The following is an 18,693-nucleotide window of genomic DNA, read 5'->3' as shown; positions in this document are numbered from 1 at the left end:
TATTTGTAGAATTTATTCGTAATTTCATGTTTTTAATCAATTGATGTGATTGATAACAACTTAAACTCGCTATTTCTGAAGTTGTTTTTGTTCTAACTAACAGTTTTTAGCATAACAAAATTATTAAAGCTGTAGGTTCAATTGGGCTGAGGTCAAGAACAATGACAGGGTTTGTATGACATTCCTTTACAGAACAACTCACAGAAATCCCCATTTTAGAAAGCTTTGGGATGAAATACTCTTTATTCACTTTATTTATGTTTTTATTTCAGGCACAGATGCTCGTTTTTGATAGAATATCCCATATAATACACTTTTACATGATCACTTATTCTTTTAAACGTTTAATTAAGTAAACTTTAGAATAAATATTAAGAGTTTTATTTTTAAATCTGCTGCACTGAAAATGAAACATTATTATGCCAATATTTTGATCATTCAGATTTGCACAAAATAGCTTTTGTACATTTTAATTTGAAACCATAATGAGATGTTTGGGGTTTTAGTGTTGTGATGAAATGTTTTGATTTTCTCATCCAATCAGATCGATCTATCTGCTGACTGCGTTAAGATTTGAAAAGTGCGGCATCGTTTAACACCAAAACAACGCATTTAACGAATAAACATTAACGGCATTTCCACGGTCGGTCCACATTCAGATGAACAGAGTGACACAAATACGGCTGACGGGACTTCAAAAACTCGTAAAAGAGAAACGATTAGTAAATGAACACGACATTAAAGGTGAACATGGAGAAGGAGATAAAGAGAAGGCCTCCTGGATTATTCACCCTCGGAGCTACTTCAGGTAACACGAACATATAGGCTTAAATTTACACTTAATACTTAAAACAATTAATATAAATCGAGTTTTGTTTTTTCATCAGCTCATGAAGTTCATCAGGCGCTTTATTTTAGTTCCGTACGACGCGAGAAGCTGAGTGAATCAAACTTAAGACTATAGAATACCTTAAAGAGACTTTGATCAAACTGTCCGAGTGAATCAAACTGTCCGTGTGAATCTCAACATCTGTCCGAGTGAATCAAACTTTCTGTGTGAATATAACGTTAACGTCTGTCCGACTGAATCAAACTGTCCGAGTATTCTAACATCTGTCCGAGTGAATCAAATTGTCTTATTACAATTCATTTATGTTTCCTCTTAGCCAAGCTTAGACAGTTTGATTCACTTTGACATATGTTAGATTCACTCGGACAGTTTGATTCACTCGGACATATTTTAGATTCACTCGGACAGTTTGATTCAATCGGAGAGTTTGGTCCACATATTGGGTCAAGGTCAATTCTGAATAAATAAAAAAAGGGTTTAGAGCCACTAAACTTTTGTGAAGGAACATGAATCTTGGCTAACAGAAAATATACATTAAATATAAACACTTTCCCAGGTTTTCGTGAATCTGTCCGAGTGAATCAAATTGTACGAGTGAATCTAACATCTGTCCTAGTGAATCAAACTGTCCGAGTGAATCTAACATCTGTCCCAGTGAAACTGTCCGAGTGAATCAAACATGGCTAACAAGACATAAATTAATTGCATACACTTTTCTCAGGTTTTGGATTAATGTTGAATCAAATCAAATACTTATTTTGAAAGCTACTTTTTGCAGACTATTTTTGATTTTGACATTTAACACAACAATGATTTTAACTTGACTATTCCACCAGCTAATAAATTATTAATAATATTATATAGGCTATTCTGGATGAAATTTAAATGAAAAACTCATTTAACTAGTAATGCAAAATTCTGTCGTATTTCAATGATACAAAACAAATTATAAATATATTTTACTTATACCTTTCTTCAGAGACTTCAGTTGCATTGCTTAAATGGATGCATTCATCAATAAATACCATGTTCTCATTAGTATATAATGTGTTTAAGTGTGTCAGGGAGTGACATTAGTACTGTCTGATTTTAACAAGGCTGTTTTTTATATAACTTATATATAATTTACAGGCATTGCTATGGTCATTTTGACCTTTGTAAACCTCGTAACCCAGTGGCGGATTTAGGCATAGGCAATTTGGGCGATCGATCGCCCAGAGCGGCATCTTGCTAGGGGGCGGCACGGGGAGAAAAAAAACGAGCCCCAGTAAAAAGCTTTGAGATATCATTTACTTTATGCAGGTATTTTGATTCATAGTGTTAATGCCAGAATAATGAAGTAGGGGCCATTTTTGTATGCGCAAGGTGTAACCCCGTCGGTCCTACGCCACCACCCGCTCCGAGCTGGTATCGAACCGCGAAAAAATAAAATCTTATTTTTTCATTTTGGCTAGAATGAATCAAAATACATTTAATAAAATGTAAAAAAAAAAAAACTGCTAAGGTCAATATTATTAGCTGCCTGAAGATTTTTTTTTGATTGCCTACAGAACAAACAACTGTTGTCCAATTACTATAATTTACCCGAACCTCACCTAATTACATGATCAATTAGTCATGACAGCAGATGTGTTTAGTTCATTGTAACTTATTAAAACTACGTTAATCTTGTTCTAACTTAATTTTACAACTTACACAAGCTGGTTTAAGTCAGTTTAACATAATATAAAAGTTCAATGGACTCAAAGTTATTTGATTCAACTTAAAAATGTAAAGCAACCAGGATTATTTACAGTGTAGTTAACCTAATTAAGCCTTTAAATTGAAACTTTAATCCAAAAGTGAAAATCCTGGGCATTGATTAGAAATAATGCTACTTTTAATTATAAAGAAATACATCATATAGATTGTATCATATCAAAAATGTGTTTTTTGTTCATTTACAGGCACTGCTATCTTGTGTTTATGGTCATTTGACCTTTGTGAACCTCATAACCATCCCTCTGGACATTGCTTTTTCGGAGGACATGCAGGACAGCGCCCACAAATACTGGGTGGCCTTCAACGTGCTCTCCGATATCTTGTTTGCTGGACGTCGGCATGAATTTCTGTATCGGCATTTTCAACGAAAAACGGAGAAGTAGGAACATTATGACTTGAAGAAAATATCACCGAGCATGTAAATGAACTCTAATGCATTGCTCTTTCTCTCCAGGCCATCCTTGATCCTCAGAAAATCAAAGAGGATTATTTGCACAGCTGGTTTGTTCCAGATCTGGTGGCCGCCTTTCCGGTCGACATCATTATTATCATTGTGGTAATTGATTCATCTTTCAGTATCACTCACTGATCGCTTCTGAGAGACGGACGTTCTCACAGCACAACCTGATTGTCCACAGGAGCAGTTTTTAACATCACAGACACCAGCTCGCTTCTGGCGTCCAAGATGGTCCGGATTCTGATGTTCGCCCGCTTCCTCAGCATGATCCGTCTGCTGCGAGTGCCGAAGCTCCTCAGATTCTGCTTCGCCTTGGAAAATGTACGTTGTAGCATTGCTCACCACCATCGCACTTAGAAATCGCTAGAAGAAAAAGCACTATTCATATTATTTTCATTCAGCTTAGGGGTCGCCACAGCGGAGTGAACCGCCAACTATTCCAGCATATTTTTTACGCAGCGGATGCCCTTCCAGCTGCAATCCAGTGCTGGGAAACACCCATACACTCTCATTCACACACTCATACACTACGGCCAATTTAGTTCATCAGTTCCCCTATAGCGCATGTGTTTTGGACTGTGGGGGAAACCGGAGCACCCGGAGGAAACCCACACCAAGACAGGACCAAACTCCAAACAGAAACACCGGCAGGCTCAGCTGGGACTCGAACCAGTGACCTTCTAGATGTGAGGCCACAGTGCTAACCACTGAGCCACCGTGTCACCCACGCAATAAGCTTTTATAAAATATAAAAAAAGATGCTTCACAGTATAATCCAGGTGACACATGCTGCATATTCCAAAAGCGTGTCTCAATTTGCATACTGTTTAACTGTTTTCTATGCAAATAAAGGCTGTGTCCTGCTTTTGAGTTTAAATGTACTACTCGACCATTAGCGAAGTACGTTCTATACAATATGAATGTCAGTAGTATCAAAGAGCATAGAATCAGCAGAGGCGACACTCAGGTGTGATTTGGGAAACAGCCACTAGATGGCGCGGCGGCGCCATTTTGGAATGAAAATTCCAATAGAGCAAGAGCATATTATAAGTCTGTAAAATAAACTAATAAACGTGCTGATGATTGTGATCGTAAGTGTTGTATTGTCGTCTTTCAGGTTGTATCTTAGCTTTAATGCGCTTTTTAAATAAATAAAAAAAAAACAAAGCAGCTGCTTGCCATCGCGACAGATCCAATGGACGGGCCGATCGCTTTCACTCCAAAATGGCGGAATCACATGCTGTTGAGTGTGTAAGTGCATAAGTACATAGTGCATAGTGTGCCATTTAAGAGGCAGCTTATGAATTTGGACATACTTCTCGGCTCGCATACTGTTTTTACAGTGCTATACAGTATGGAAGTATGCCATTTCGGACGCAGCCATAGTTTTTAAAATATTTTTAATTCCTTCAAAAATCTTTCTACTTTGCTTAATCATTCTAATTTAAATAACTTATCACTTATTTATTGTATTATTTCACTTTTGAGGAAATAAATGCAGTGAGCAGATTAATTGATCAGATTTTTATATTAAATAAAAACATAAAACAAACATGATATGCAGTTTGGCCTCCAAAATGCAATTCTTACAATATTTTGATATTTTGTGGTGTTTTCTTGGTGCAACACGGTGGCTCAGTGGTTAGCACTGTGGCCACACAGCAAGAAGGTTGTTGCTTCGAGCCCTGGCTGAGCCTGTTAGCATTTCTGTGTGGAGTTTGCATGTTCTCCCCGTGTTAGCGTGGGTTTCCTCCGGGTGCTCCGGTTTCCCCCATAGCCCAAACACATGCACTATAGAGGGGAATTGATGAACTAAATTGGCCGTAGTGTATGAGTGTGTGTGTGAATAAGTGTGTATGGGTGTTTCCAAGTACTGGGTTGCAGCTGGAAGGGCATCCACCGTGTAAAACATATGCTGGAATAGTTGGCGGTTCATTCCGCTGTGCGACCCCTGATGAATAAAGGGATTAAGCCGAAAGAAAATGAATGAATGTGGTGTTTTCTCACTTTTTTCTTCACATATCTTGTGTATCGTTGACTATATCGTGTCATTCTAGGTGTCTGATATTCGCCTGGAAGATGTGAAAAAGTTTCTGAGACTGCTGTTTGTGCTCTTTATGATGGCTGTGATCTGGCATTGGGACTCCTGCATTCAGTACTTTGTTGCTGCTATAGAGGGATTTCCATACGACTGCTGGATCGTGAAGAACAACCTCACGGTTTGTCTCATTTTTAATACAGCATCTCTGTCAGGCTTATATTGATTTGATATTTAATGTGTCTTCCTTTTTTGTGTTGCATTTTACAGCACAGCTCGATTGGGGAAAAATACAGGTACGCATCCTTCAGAGCTTTGAAGCAAATGTCCTGGCCATTCCTGGAGTTTCCAACACGTACGTCACCAGTTCATTTGACACTTTCTTTTTTGAGAACAAGATCGTTAAAGTACACATGAAATCAAAACTTTTGTTCACTCACATTGCTAACGATTCATCTGTGCATGTCATTAAGAGTAAAACAATAGTTTGCTCTTGTGATCTTTAATTGAAATCTAAAAATGCACCTCCTGTTTGTTTTCAGTTAAATTCTCAGATTTCGTCGGTCTGAGGTGGTGGGGGTAGGCGTTAATATAATACAATAAATGGAAAATATAATAAATAATATAAATAATTCTCGTTTACTTTCAACCGCAACCATATCTGATCTAGCAACACCCAGCTTTCCCCCTCCGGAGAAACATCAGTCTATAGCGATCGCTGATTGGCTCCTTTAGTAGTAGGCGGGGCTTCATTCGCCATATTGACCGTTACACTTTTCCCCATTCAAAACTGCACAAGTGACACGTCTTGTGTATTCTAGAGTCTTTGGCTCTAATCACATGACCTGCGGTGTGCCTGCAACATTCTGAAAATTTGAAATGCGTTCAACAAGTTGCGCCTGGAAAATGAAGAGTGTGTCGAAAATTACAAACTTTCACTCACAATAGATGCAATATGTGAACGGCCCCTTACTCTGCTTCATACCATGATAATAAGCATTGAATACTTCACTCATCCATTAACATGATTTTCTGCATGAGTCCCATAGGATGATGAAGATTCCACACTCAAATCATCAAATACATCTTTGTTTTTTATGAATATGCACCCTCTAGTGGCGAAAATTACACACTGTGCCTTTAACATTAGATTTATAGATCAAACTTGGGATCAGATGTTTCTGCCAGAAAGATAAGCCATGACAGACATGATGTCCTGGAATTGCAAAAACACATCAGTTTGAAGTGATTCTCTTCTGTTCTTTAGGTCTGGAGGAACAGTGGATGGCTCTGATCAGCATGGTGATCGGATTTTTTATGTTTTTGTATACATGGCATGCTTGATCACACATTTGGGAGCTTGTCTGGCGCTGGCAAGAACAAGGTGCTCTTGAGTGAATTTGAGTTTAGACGTGAAGCTGAGGTTTATTCGTGATATAAAGACAAGCATTGAATATTGCAGATGAGCCAGATTCAGTCCTCCTTCCTGGTTCAGCAACCGACCCTTAACCCTGCGTCAGCGCATCACCGCAGATTGCAAGTGGCAGATCTACAAAAAGAACGTCCTCGATGTGGTCTCCAAACGGCTGAGAAAGGTGCTGAAAACCCATATTCCTCCTCTATCTTTTTGTTTGTTTACTAGTACTGATTTGTAAATCTTCTTTAATTACGATGCATTTACTTTGAGTAGACTTGTTATCTGGATAATGTATCGAAATTGTGTTTCTGCTTAATATGTGAAAAATATGAGAGAAGAAAAGTTTGCTTTTTCATATTGAAAGGGATAGTTCACTCCAAAATTAGAGAGCCCCTAGTAAATGAGCTTCCATGCAGCACTAAAGCCCTGCTCACACTGAGATTTCAGCAACAGTTTTGGGAAAAGATTCCTGAAATCCTCGGCTTAAATCTGTGATTTTTGATTGGTTTGACATGTTCACAGACAGCCGTGTAATGCCCGTTGCGATCAGATTTTTCTTCCGATGAAGTTCTGGCAGTTTCAGAATATTTCAGACACTTTCCTGCAGTGTGACAACAGCTGTGATGAGCGTCAATCCAAGAACCAATAAGAGCGCAGAGTCTGATGACGCAATCCGTTCGACAATTCAAATGATCGCGGGGAAACAGTTTTTCTTCCTGGTTTATTATTGAGACACGCCATGTGCAAAATTGCCGCTACAAATTGTTTACGTTTACTGTGAGGAATCATTTCAGAACGCGGGATACTGAAAGTGTCACAGGTGGATGACGTCAAACTCCGGGGGAGTTTTCTTCCGTGTTGGCACGTGTTTATTGACGTTCAGTCTGAAATTACAGTGTGACATGGGAGCTATGTTCACGCAGTCTGACATGCTACAATGTGAGTGTGAGCCAGCCTTAAGTGAATGAAAACATCCAGCTGAGGGTTAAATCTGAAAGTTCACCTTGTTTAAAACTATTGATTCTTTAATGAAATAGTCGACTCAGAGTTGAATAATTGAATCGTGTTGTGTTCGAATCTTTTTCTTGAGCGCCTCGACGTCGATACGGTACATCACCTAATATGTAGTACCAGATCCAGTAAAACATGTATGCACCTTTCCCTTTAGATTGGCTCCTGTACTAGAAGGTGGGCTTTATTTGCCATATAGCGATTGCTGATTGGCTCCTGTGTTAGAAGGCGGGCTTTATTCGCCATAAAGCGATCGCTGATTGGCTCCTGTACTAGAAGGCGGGCTTTATTTGCCATATAGCGATTGCTGATTGGGTCCTGTACTAGAAGGCGGGCTTTATTTGCCATATAGTGATCGCTGATTGGCTTCTGTACTAGAAGGCGGGCTTTATTTGACATATAGTGATCGCTGATTGGCTCCTGTACTAGAAGGCGGGCTTTATTTGCCATATAGTGATCGCTGATTGGCTTCTGTACTAGAAGGCGGGCTTTATTTGCCATATAGTGATCGCTGATTGGCTCCTGTACTAGAAGGTGGGCTTTATTTGCCATATAGTGATCGCTGATTGGCTCCTGTACTAGAAGGTGGGCTTTATTGCCATATAGTGATCGCTGATTGGCTTCTGTACTAGAAGGCGGGCTTTATTTGACATATAGTGATCGCTGATTGGCTCCTGTACTAGAAGGCGGGTTTTATTTGCCATATAGTGATCGCTGATTGGCTTCTGTACTAGAAGGCGGCTTTATTTGCCATATAGTGATCGCTGATTGGCTTCTGTACTAGAAGGCGGGCTTTATTTGCCATATAGTGATCGCTGATTGGCTCCTGTACTAGAAGGTGGGCTTTATTTGCCATATATGATCGCTGATTGGCTTCTGTACTAGAAGGCGGGCTTTATTTGCCATATAGTGATCGCTGATTGGCTTCTGTACTAGAAGGCGGGCTTTATTGACATATAGTGATCGCTGATTGGCTCCTGTTACTAGAAGGCGGGCTTATTTTGCCATATAGTGATCGCTGATTGGCTTCTGTACTAGAAGGCGGGCTATATTCGCCAATAGTGATCGCTGATTGGCTCCTGGTACTAGAAGGCGGGCTTTATTTGCCATATAGTGATCGCTGATTGGCTTCTGTACTAGAAGGCGGACTTTATTTGCCATATAGTGATCGCTGATTGGCTCCTGGACTAGATGGCGGGCTTTATTTGCCATATAGTGATCACTGATTGGCTCCTGTACTAAAAGGTGGGCTTTATTTGACATATAGTGATCGCTGATTGGCTCCTGTACTAGAAGGCGGGCTTTATTTGCCATATAGTGATCGCTGATTGGCTTCTGTACTAGAATGCGGGCTATATTCGCCAAATAGTGATCGCTGATTGGCTCCTGTACTAGAAGGCGGGCTTTATTTGCCATATAGTGATCGCTGATTGGCTTCTGTACTAAAAGGCGGGCTTTATTCATCATATAGTGATCACTGATTGGCTCCTGTACTAGAAGGCGGGCTTTATTTGACAAATAGTGATCGCTGATTGGCTCCTGTACTAGAAGATAATCTTTATTCGCCATTTGACCTTTACACTTTTCCCCATTAAAAAATATACGAGTGACACGTTTTGTGTATTCTAGAGTCTTTGCTTTAATGCACTCCTGCATTGTACTCTTCATAGCCGTGGTGGGCATTTCTTTCTGTCTCGCGCTGAACCCAGTTGACCAATCACAACACACTGGGTTGTCAGACCAATCACAGCAGATTAGCCTCGCTCAAAGGAGGGATTTGGGAACAAATGAATCATTAAACAAATCATATGGGAGTCGTTGGGAAAAATAGCTAAAAATAATGCATTTATAATACAATTAACGTTTTTTTTTACCTTACATGCATATCAGCCTGTTGTTGGAGGCCCCCAAAACCAAAATATGACCTGTTATACTGCATAATAGGGGCTCTTTTTCTGTTCTGTTGAACTAAAAAAAAGATATTTTGAAGAATGCTGGAAACCTGTTACCATTGACTTCCTTAGTTTGTTTTTTTTTCTTACTATGGAAGTTGATGGTTACAGGTTTTCAGTTTTACTTTAAATTTAAGTTTATTTTTCTTTAAATTATAGTGGCTGCTTTTTAGTGTGTTTTTTTCTGAGTAAACTGCTTACGTCGCTTGAATTGCCCCTAATTGATTGATTGATAGTGCTATGTTTTCTGTTTTAAAGGATATTATGGCAGATATCTGCTCAAACCTTGTGAAGAAAAACGCCATGTTCATGTCATGGGACGTAAACTTCAGCAGAGCTGTGCTGATGTGTCTAAATGCTGAGCTTTTCTCTCCCGGTGATGTCATTATTGAAAAGGACACCGTGGCAGATTACATGTTCTTCATCGACAGCGGTCACGTCCTAGTGAAGGGCCACCATCAACAGAAGGAGAAGAAAGATGGAGAACATTTCGGAGGTGATGCTTAACATCGGTTTAATCTGCGACAAGACAATATTGGAGTATTGTGGGTACTGTGAAGGGGTAGTTGCTTTTAATTCAGTATATTGATGTACTTCAGACAGAAAATGAATATTGAGTAGGGGGAGGGGCTTTTTAATGCATATCATTCCCTGGTAGAAAAGTTTCAGTAAGAGGGGCGTGGTTTATTATTTCATTTCGTTTTCCTTCAGCTTAGTCTATTTATTCATTAGGGGTTGCCTCAGCAAAATGAACCAACAACTTATCCAGCATATGTTTTACACACTGTCCTTCCAGCTGCAACCCATCACTGGGAAACATCCATTCACACTCATGCACACACATACGCTGCGGCCAATTTAGTTCATTCAATTCCCCTATAGCACATGTGTTTGGACTGTGGGGGAAACCGGAGCACCCAGAGGAAACCCACGCCAATACAGGGAGAACATGCAAACTCCACACTGACATGCCAACTGAGCAAATCAGGACTCGAACCAGTGACATTCTTATTGTGAGGTGACAGTGCTTACCACTGGCCACCATGTCGCCCCGGTTTATTATTGCAATCTGTATTATTGTGGAATACCAGTATGTGTTTGTCCTACTATGGAAGTCAATGGTTACAGGTTTTCAGCTTTCTTCAAAGTATCTTCTTTTATGTTCAACTGAAGAAAGAAACTCATAAAGGTTGAGAGAGAGTAAACAGATTTTTATTTTTGGGTGAACTGTCCCTTTAATCCGCTGCTGGTCGTTTCTCACATTTTGACTGCATCATATGCACATGTTTTGTTGTTTCTGGAGTGTCAGAATAGCAAAGGCTCCACCCTTATTTGTAAAACAGCTTCTCATTTGCATTTAAAGGGACCACACACACAAATGGCATGTTTTTGCTCACACTCAAATAGAGGAAAATTTGACAAGCTGCAAGAAATGATCTACATAATATGTCTTATTTTAATGATCCGGGCTTTAGAAACATGGTAAATTCTTCTTGTTGTTTCCACAGACATTAGCTTTTTACTGGGCGAAAGGCAGCAGATCTCCGCTCGTGCCCTGACCACCTGCAGCCTGTTCTCTCTATCGCTGAAAGATTTTGAGATGATCCAGAAACAGTTTCCTCAAAACGTGAAGAAAATGAGAGAAACAGCGGCTGAAGAGAAGGAACGGGACCTGGAGGGCAAGTCTTACACACAGCATACATTTTATATTAATCAATACATACTCGATTCTGATTGGTCAGTTATGACATTCCAAGGTATGTTATTCCGATATTTCAACCGCTGAATAACAGAGGCTCATTCGGGAACTGAGTACTCCATCAGCTGTTCATTTCTGTCAGCTTTGTGTTTTTGACTGTTTGGCGCCATCTAGTGTCTGAATAATGCTCAGGTTAGTGTATACTCCATCAGCTGTTTTCATTTCTGTCAGCTTTCATTCAGCTTTGTTTTTAGCTCCATCTTGTGTCTGAATAATGTGCAGGTTAGTGTATACTCCATCAGCTGTTTTCATTTCTGTCAGCTTTGCGTTTTAGCACCATCTTGTGTCTGAATAATGCTCAGGTTAGTGTATACTCCATCAGCTGTTTTAGTTTCTGTCAGCTTTGCGTTTTTGACTGTTTGGCGCCATCTAGTGTCTGAATAATGCGCAGGTTAGTGTATACTCCATCAGCTGTTTTAGTTTCTGTCAGCTTTGCGTTTTTGACTGTTTGGCGCCATCTAGTGTCTGAATAATGCACAGGTTAGTGTATACTCCATCAGCTGTTTTCATTTCTGTCAGCTTTGCGTTTTAGCACCATCTTGTGTCTGAATAATGCTCAGGTTAGTGTATACTCCATCAGCTGTTTTAGTTTCTGTCAGCTTTGCGTTTTGACTGTTTGGCGCCATCTAGTGTCTGAATAATGCACAGGTTAGTGTATACTCCATCAGCTGTTTTAGTTTCTGTCAGCTTTGCGTTTTGACTGTTTGGCGCCAACTAGTGTCTGAATAATGCTCAGGTTAGTGTATACTCCGTCAGCTGTTTTCATTTCTGTCAGCTTTGCGTTTTTGACTGTTTGGCGCCATCTAGTGTCTGAATAATGCTCAGGTTAGTGTATACTCCATGAGCTGTTTTCATTTCTGTCAGCTTTGCGTTTTTGACTGTTTGGCGCCATCTAGTGTCTGAATAATGCTCAGGTTAGTGTATACTCCATAAGCTGTTTTCATTTCTGTCAGCTTTGCGTTTTTGGCGCCATCTAGTGTCTGAATAATGCGCAGATTAGTGTATACTCCATCCGCTGTTTTCATTTCTGTCAGCCTTGCATTTAATTAAAGAATTAATATACTATTTGAGCTCAGAACAATGTTTTGTGTCAAGGTTTTATGTTTTGTGGAAAGTAGCCTTGTATTAAGCAGGATAAAGTACATCCAGGATGGTTGTTCTTCGCAGTATTAAAGCCATTCAATCTTATTCAACAGTGCTCTGCTTTGCATCGAGCTGCTGATAGACCTGTCAAGCTTTATTCTGAAAAACTCTAATTTAATCTTAACCAGTATGATCTAACATTAACTATCATCAAGTGAAAGTAATTATTCTTGATTTATTCAACTCATCTCTTCTTTGGATTGACATGCTTGCATTAATTGTTTACATTAATACTGTAAGTGAGAAATATATTGAAGTAAATAAGTTGTATTTTGATGATTTGTGTTTGTTTATTAAAGGCAATGAGCTGGAGATCCAGGTTACACAGCCATCGACATCAAGCAGCGTCTGAGAGATGACCATCACTGATGAGTGTTTTTCTCAAGTATTAGCTCATTTTCATGATTAGTATTATTATTATTATTATTATTATTATTATTATTATTATTAATAGTAGTAGTAGTAGTATTAATATTATCACTGTTAGTATTATTTTAAGTAATTGCATTGCTTCTTTTATAATTTCAGTGAAAAATATTTTGTAGGTTAAAATTTGAGATGTTGTTGATAATATAATTTTAATAACACCATTATATTTATATTTAAATAATTGTAAATATACCTGACACATAATACATAAAAATAAACAATGTTTTGATTGTCTGCTGCCAATATTTTTTTTAAATAGCCAATTTACATTAATTATTATTATTCAAATGTTTTGTACTTTTATCATTTAAATGAAAGAAAATATTTTGTAGTTTGTTTAAATTGTGAAGAATATAATTTTAATAACACAATTTGAGTTCTTTATTTGATTGTAAATAAACTTAATGCATTTTAAATGTTCAATGTTGTGATTAATTTATTTTAATCATATTTTATTTGAATAATTGTAAGTAAATTTGCCACTATTTGATATAATAAAGTATACGTATAAATATAAATGTTTTGTTCAATCCTAATTTGTAATTCATGTACAATTTATATCACATTGCACACACAAACACACATTTTTTTTTTCCCAAATCAAGTAGAGTCAAGCAGTACAGAATGCTCATCCGAGATTCTGAGGACTTTTATTTTGGAAAATTCTTGCAGTGACGTTTGCATTTAACAAGCAGGATCTGTCTGACGTTTTGAGGTGTGAATAACGTTTTCATTTTGAGACTATATTATAATTTAAACAGCGTTTAGATGTTTTTCTTATACATTTTACACTTCTATCTGAATAAACCGGCTCCCATTTTGTGACCGGTAACGTTATTTCGTTTGTATTTTCTTCACACGTGACTTTTCTTGCGATATTAATCAACGGGACTTTTATTTGTACAATGTGACGTCACTGCACCGAATTACACCATTAAACTACACTTCCCATAGTTCCGTTGCGCTTCCGCGTGACGCCTGATGAAGTCTATTCGGATGTTTGACGGTTTTCTCCGCATGTAGCGGGACGCAGTGACCCTCAGACGGCTTTTGGCTGAAATAATCAGTGTTTTTCTCAGAATTGTGGGTGTTTTTCGGGCTGATGGGGGCTGCTGACAGCAGGAACCGGTCCGTGTCATTTGGCCTGGATGAAAAGGAAAATGTCACAGTCCTTCACGGAGTAAAGGTGAAGATACACACATATTAGCAGAACACACACTTTATAATGTCCTGCGTGCTGATACTGTACTTAAACACAATTCAGATGTGATATATTAATCTAATTGTGGTTATATGAACGGAATGCTAATTGTAATTGTCCTTTTATGAACTTAAATGACTGAGAAAATATATATAAATAAGTGTCAGTGTTTCATTAGCAACACTAAGTCAAGTGTGGTGAAATCAGGGTGGAATACACTCATTTTACTGCATTGTTCTCGTGTTTATGTTCATGTTAATCTGCTGTGAAACTGAAACCTGTACAGTAATTTTATCTGCTGTCATTCAAGGTCAGAGACACACAACACTGATCAGACGTTCTTTAAATTAATTAATTTCTTTCAAATCATGTAAATTATTCTTATTTGATTAAATATGGTTTACATTTGTGTTAGCAAACATGTTGTGGTGCATCAGGTGGCTATTTTCAACATTTTAAAGTGTTTCTGTATGTCTCCTAGCTTTTTGTTGATGTGTGTCAGAAGTTTACTGTTTTTATGTAAAGAAATAAAATAAATAAATGTTAACTCGAATAAAAAAACAAAACATAATTTTATTTCACACATTACATTATTTTTTAAGCAAGGCATCATTTGTTGTTGTCGTTGTATTTTAAGTACTGAAATATATAAGCACTATATAGAATTTAAAATTAAAAAGATAAACTAGACTAAACACAACAAATTACCAACAGCTTTTCAAAAGACAATTAGGGAAAAAGTAAACAATTATTTCATATATTTTGTGTGTTCTTTATACATTAGCGACCATTTTCAACTGCAAATCATTAACTTATCAGTAGCGCCAGACGGAATCTGCAGATATTTTTTGCTATTTCTGCGCAGAATTTTGTTAAAAATCTGCAGATTTCTGTGGAATTATTTTTGGAGTATCATAACTAAAATCTTAATATATGAACTACAAAATAATACCTTTTTAGCTTGTATTTAAGGTTTACAATGTAAATCCAATTAGATCCACTTTATTTAGTTAACAAAGCAAGTGTTCTATATAATATATCTACTTAAAGACAGAAAATATTATTTTACAAAATGTATTGTGAATAAATTAAATGAACATTTTCATATTAGTCAATATTAATACTAAAATTAATTTAAAAACTGAATATATATAAATTTACACTAGTAAATAAAACCGAATCAATGATGGGCGGAAAATCTGTGGAATTCTGCACGCGCAGATTCCGTGTGGGCCTACTAATCCGTGATTACATTTACATGGACACCAATAATCTGATTTTAATATGATTAAGACAATATTCAGATTAAGAGTGGACCATGTAAACAGCGATTATTGATTAATTTAATCAGATTAAGGTCATAATCGAACTAAAGAGTAATGGAATGAAGACATGTGGAGTATGCTGATTTTAGTGGCATTATTGAAATGCAGTGCAGACATGTAAACACTGCAATCAAACTATTATTGTCATGTAGGACTTTTCACTGCGTTTTGCGACAGCATAGTCCACACACACACGGCTGTCTGACAGTATTATCAACACCTACTGAGTCAGTGAAGACCACAGACCCCTGCATCGTGAAATGCAGAGTTTATTTCTCTCCAATTCAGTGTGCGGTAGGAAATTCCACCAAATCTACACTCTTGCAGCTCTTCATACTCGCATCCAATATCTCGTTTGTCACGGGGGGCATGCATGAAATGTTCCTGAATGAAAGTGAAAGTGCGAAACTGCAGGTTAATTCCACAAATTAAAAATGAAACACCTGAAATTACATGAAACTCCAGAGGAAATGTGGATAGTGCAGAGACGCAATGACGTTAATCGAATTATGTGTTATAACATGTAAAACGCGATCATGAAAGGAACATTCAAAAAGCAACTCATGTGAACGCCTTCATCTTATTATTGTCTTAATTAGATTAAGGCAGATAATTCGATTACTGATGTCCATGTAAACGTAGTCGCTGATATTAAAATCATACCACTTTAGGGTAAAAACTTACTGTGATTAAAATAAATATTCTAGTATTACCAGATGCAGAAATATTTTACATTTAAATCAAAATAATAATTAAGTGCAATCTAAATATTTAGCTATTTTATTTTCACGTTCACATGAATAAGTGCTGGTCTGCATTTATTTATTAAGGTTCAGTTAGTGGTGAAATTCTGCTTTATTTATTTTGCTTTATTTAATTCATGATTTATCATTTATTGTGTTGAGTCTGCAGTTTTGCATTACCCACTCATCAATAACTTTTTACTAGTGATTATTACTTTTTTTTATATATTTATTATGTATATGTGATACACACACACATGCAAACAAAACTATATGAAGCAATTTTGTTGCATAGATATTTAGTTAATATATAATTTGTATCATACAGATATATATTTCTTATCTAAATATAAATAAACATTTTCTCAAATAAATGCATGCATCTGTGTATTTATGTAAACATAATACATATGACAAAGCTGACAGAAAAGAAAACAGCTGATGGAGTATACACTAACCTGTGCATTATTCAGACACAAGATGGAGTCAAAAACACAAAGCTGACATGAAATGAAAACAGCTGATGGAGTATACACTAACCTGCACATTATTCAAACACAAGATGGCGCCAAACTGTCAAAAACGCAAAGCTGACAGAAATGAAACAGCTGATGGAGTATACACTAACTTGAGCATTATTCAGACACAAGATGGCGCCAAAAACACAAAGCTGACAGAAACTAAAACAGCTGATGGAGTATCACTAACCTGTGCATTACTCAGACACAAGATGGCGCCAAACAGTCCAAAATGCAAAGCTGACAGAAACAGCTGATGGAGTATACACTAACCTGCACATTATTCAAACACAAGATGGCGCCAAACTGTCAAAAACGCAAAGCTGACAGAAATGAAAACAGCTGATGGAGTATACACTAACTTGAGCATTATTCAGACACAAGATGGCGCCAAAAACACAAAGCTGACAGAAACTAAAACAGCTGATGGAGTATACACTAACCTGTGCATTACTCAGACACAAGATGGCGCCAAACAGTCCAAAATGCAAAGCTGACAGAAACAGCTGATGGAGTATACACTAACCTGCACATTATTCAAACACAAGATGGCGCCAAACTGTCAAAAACGCAAAGCTGACAGAAATGAAAACAGCTGATGGAGTATACACTAACTTGAGCATTATTCAGACACAAGATGGCGCCAAAAACACAAAGCTGACAGAAACTAAAACAGCTGATGGAGTATACACTAACCTGTGCATTACTCAGACACAAGATGGCGCCAAACAGTCCAAAATGCAAAGCTGACAGAAACAGCTGATGGAGTATACACTAACCTGCGCATTATTCAGACACTAGATGGCGCCAAACAGTCAAAAACGCAAAGCTGAAAGAAACAGCTGATGGAGTATACACTAACCTGCGCATTATTCAGACACTAGATGGCGCCAAACAGTCAAAATGCAAAGCTGACAGAAACAGCTGATGGAGTATACACTAACCTGCGCATTATTCAGACACAAGATGGCGCCAAACAGTCAAAAACACAAAGCTGACAGAAACGAAAACAGCTGATGGAGTATCACTAACCTGCGTATTATTCAGACACTAGATTTTATGTCAAAACAAACTTTTATTTTAGATGCAATTATCTTTGATTAATTTTTTTGCCCAGAACTTCTATTCACTGTGTTTTACTCTGTTTAGTTGTCCGGTGAGGTTCTTCAGCGGATGCGAGAGTCTGGACCTGCTTCATCCAAACCAGCATCAAATAAAGCAGAAAGTGTCAAAGCAGATCCAGGTATGAAGCGCTTCTGCTCCTCTTCAGTAATCCAGCATTAAAGCTGAAGGTTGACTGTGTTATCGATGTTTCAGAAGCTTCCAGAGCGTCTGCAGCAGAAGCACGGAGGAGCTGAGGAGACGGTCAGTGTTCAACTGCACACGCTCATGTTCATCACTGTTCCTGAGGATCAAATACTGCAGCTGATAATGATAATAATAGTTAGTTATGTATTCATTCATGGGTTAATATCTTGGTACATTTGCTTTATTTTTCTCTGACAATAAAAAAATGCTATTTTAAATAGAAATTAAGCATGCGTGTGGGCGTGTGTGTGTGCTAGGGGTGGGCGGATCGATCCTAATATCGGCACTCGAAAACTGGTGTAGTGTGGACGGACGGCGCAACCGTAGCAAATCTTATGCGCTTTAAAACTGAAACTAAAACGTATGTCGGCGCAAGTAGCCTAGTGGTTAAGTGCGCTGACATATAGCACCCATGGTACTCACGGCGACCCGAGTTCGAATCCCGGCTCGAGGTCTTTTGCCTACCCTTCCCCTCTCTCTGCTCCCAATACTTTCCTGTCTGTAACTTCTACTGTCCTGTCCTGTCCTATATGTAAAACTAAACTTTTATATACTAACGTTTGGCAAATCAACGAGCTATGTTTGTAACGACGGAACTTGCGACCTTAGTTGGCTAACGATGGTTTTGGTAAACGCGTCCCAGGTTGTGAATGATATTTTTCCACACTATAGGCTAGTCTATGCCGTGCAACAGGTTGCTTTTGACCTAGATATCCAGTCAAAGCACCACGCATGCCGGCATTATGTATATATTAGCTAATCATTATTATTATACATTAGG

General features: G+C 37.9%; 1 protein-coding gene and 1 pseudogene across 1 annotated transcript in view; both read left to right on the top strand.

Moving 5' to 3' along the window:
• Nucleotides 1-659: 659 nt before the first annotated feature.
• LOC130230124 (potassium/sodium hyperpolarization-activated cyclic nucleotide-gated channel 2-like) lies at nt 660-12,740 on the top strand (annotated as a pseudogene).
• Nucleotides 12,741-13,757: 1,017 nt separating this feature from the next.
• Nucleotides 13,758-18,693, top strand: part of chchd6b (coiled-coil-helix-coiled-coil-helix domain containing 6b) — a 62,814-nt gene continuing 57,878 nt past the window's right edge. The window contains 4 exon segments of the mRNA XM_056459332.1: nt 13,758-14,003; nt 17,754-17,847; nt 17,922-17,948; nt 17,951-17,969. Of these exon segments, the coding sequence (XP_056315307.1) occupies nt 13,920-14,003; nt 17,754-17,847; nt 17,922-17,948; nt 17,951-17,969 (224 nt within the window). The 5' untranslated portion in view covers nt 13,758-13,919.

Source organism: Danio aesculapii, chromosome 6, assembly GCF_903798145.1.
Source record: "Danio aesculapii chromosome 6, fDanAes4.1, whole genome shotgun sequence".
NCBI lineage: Eukaryota > Metazoa > Chordata > Actinopteri > Cypriniformes > Danionidae > Danio > Danio aesculapii.
This window is presented reverse-complemented; position numbering and strand designations above follow the sequence as displayed.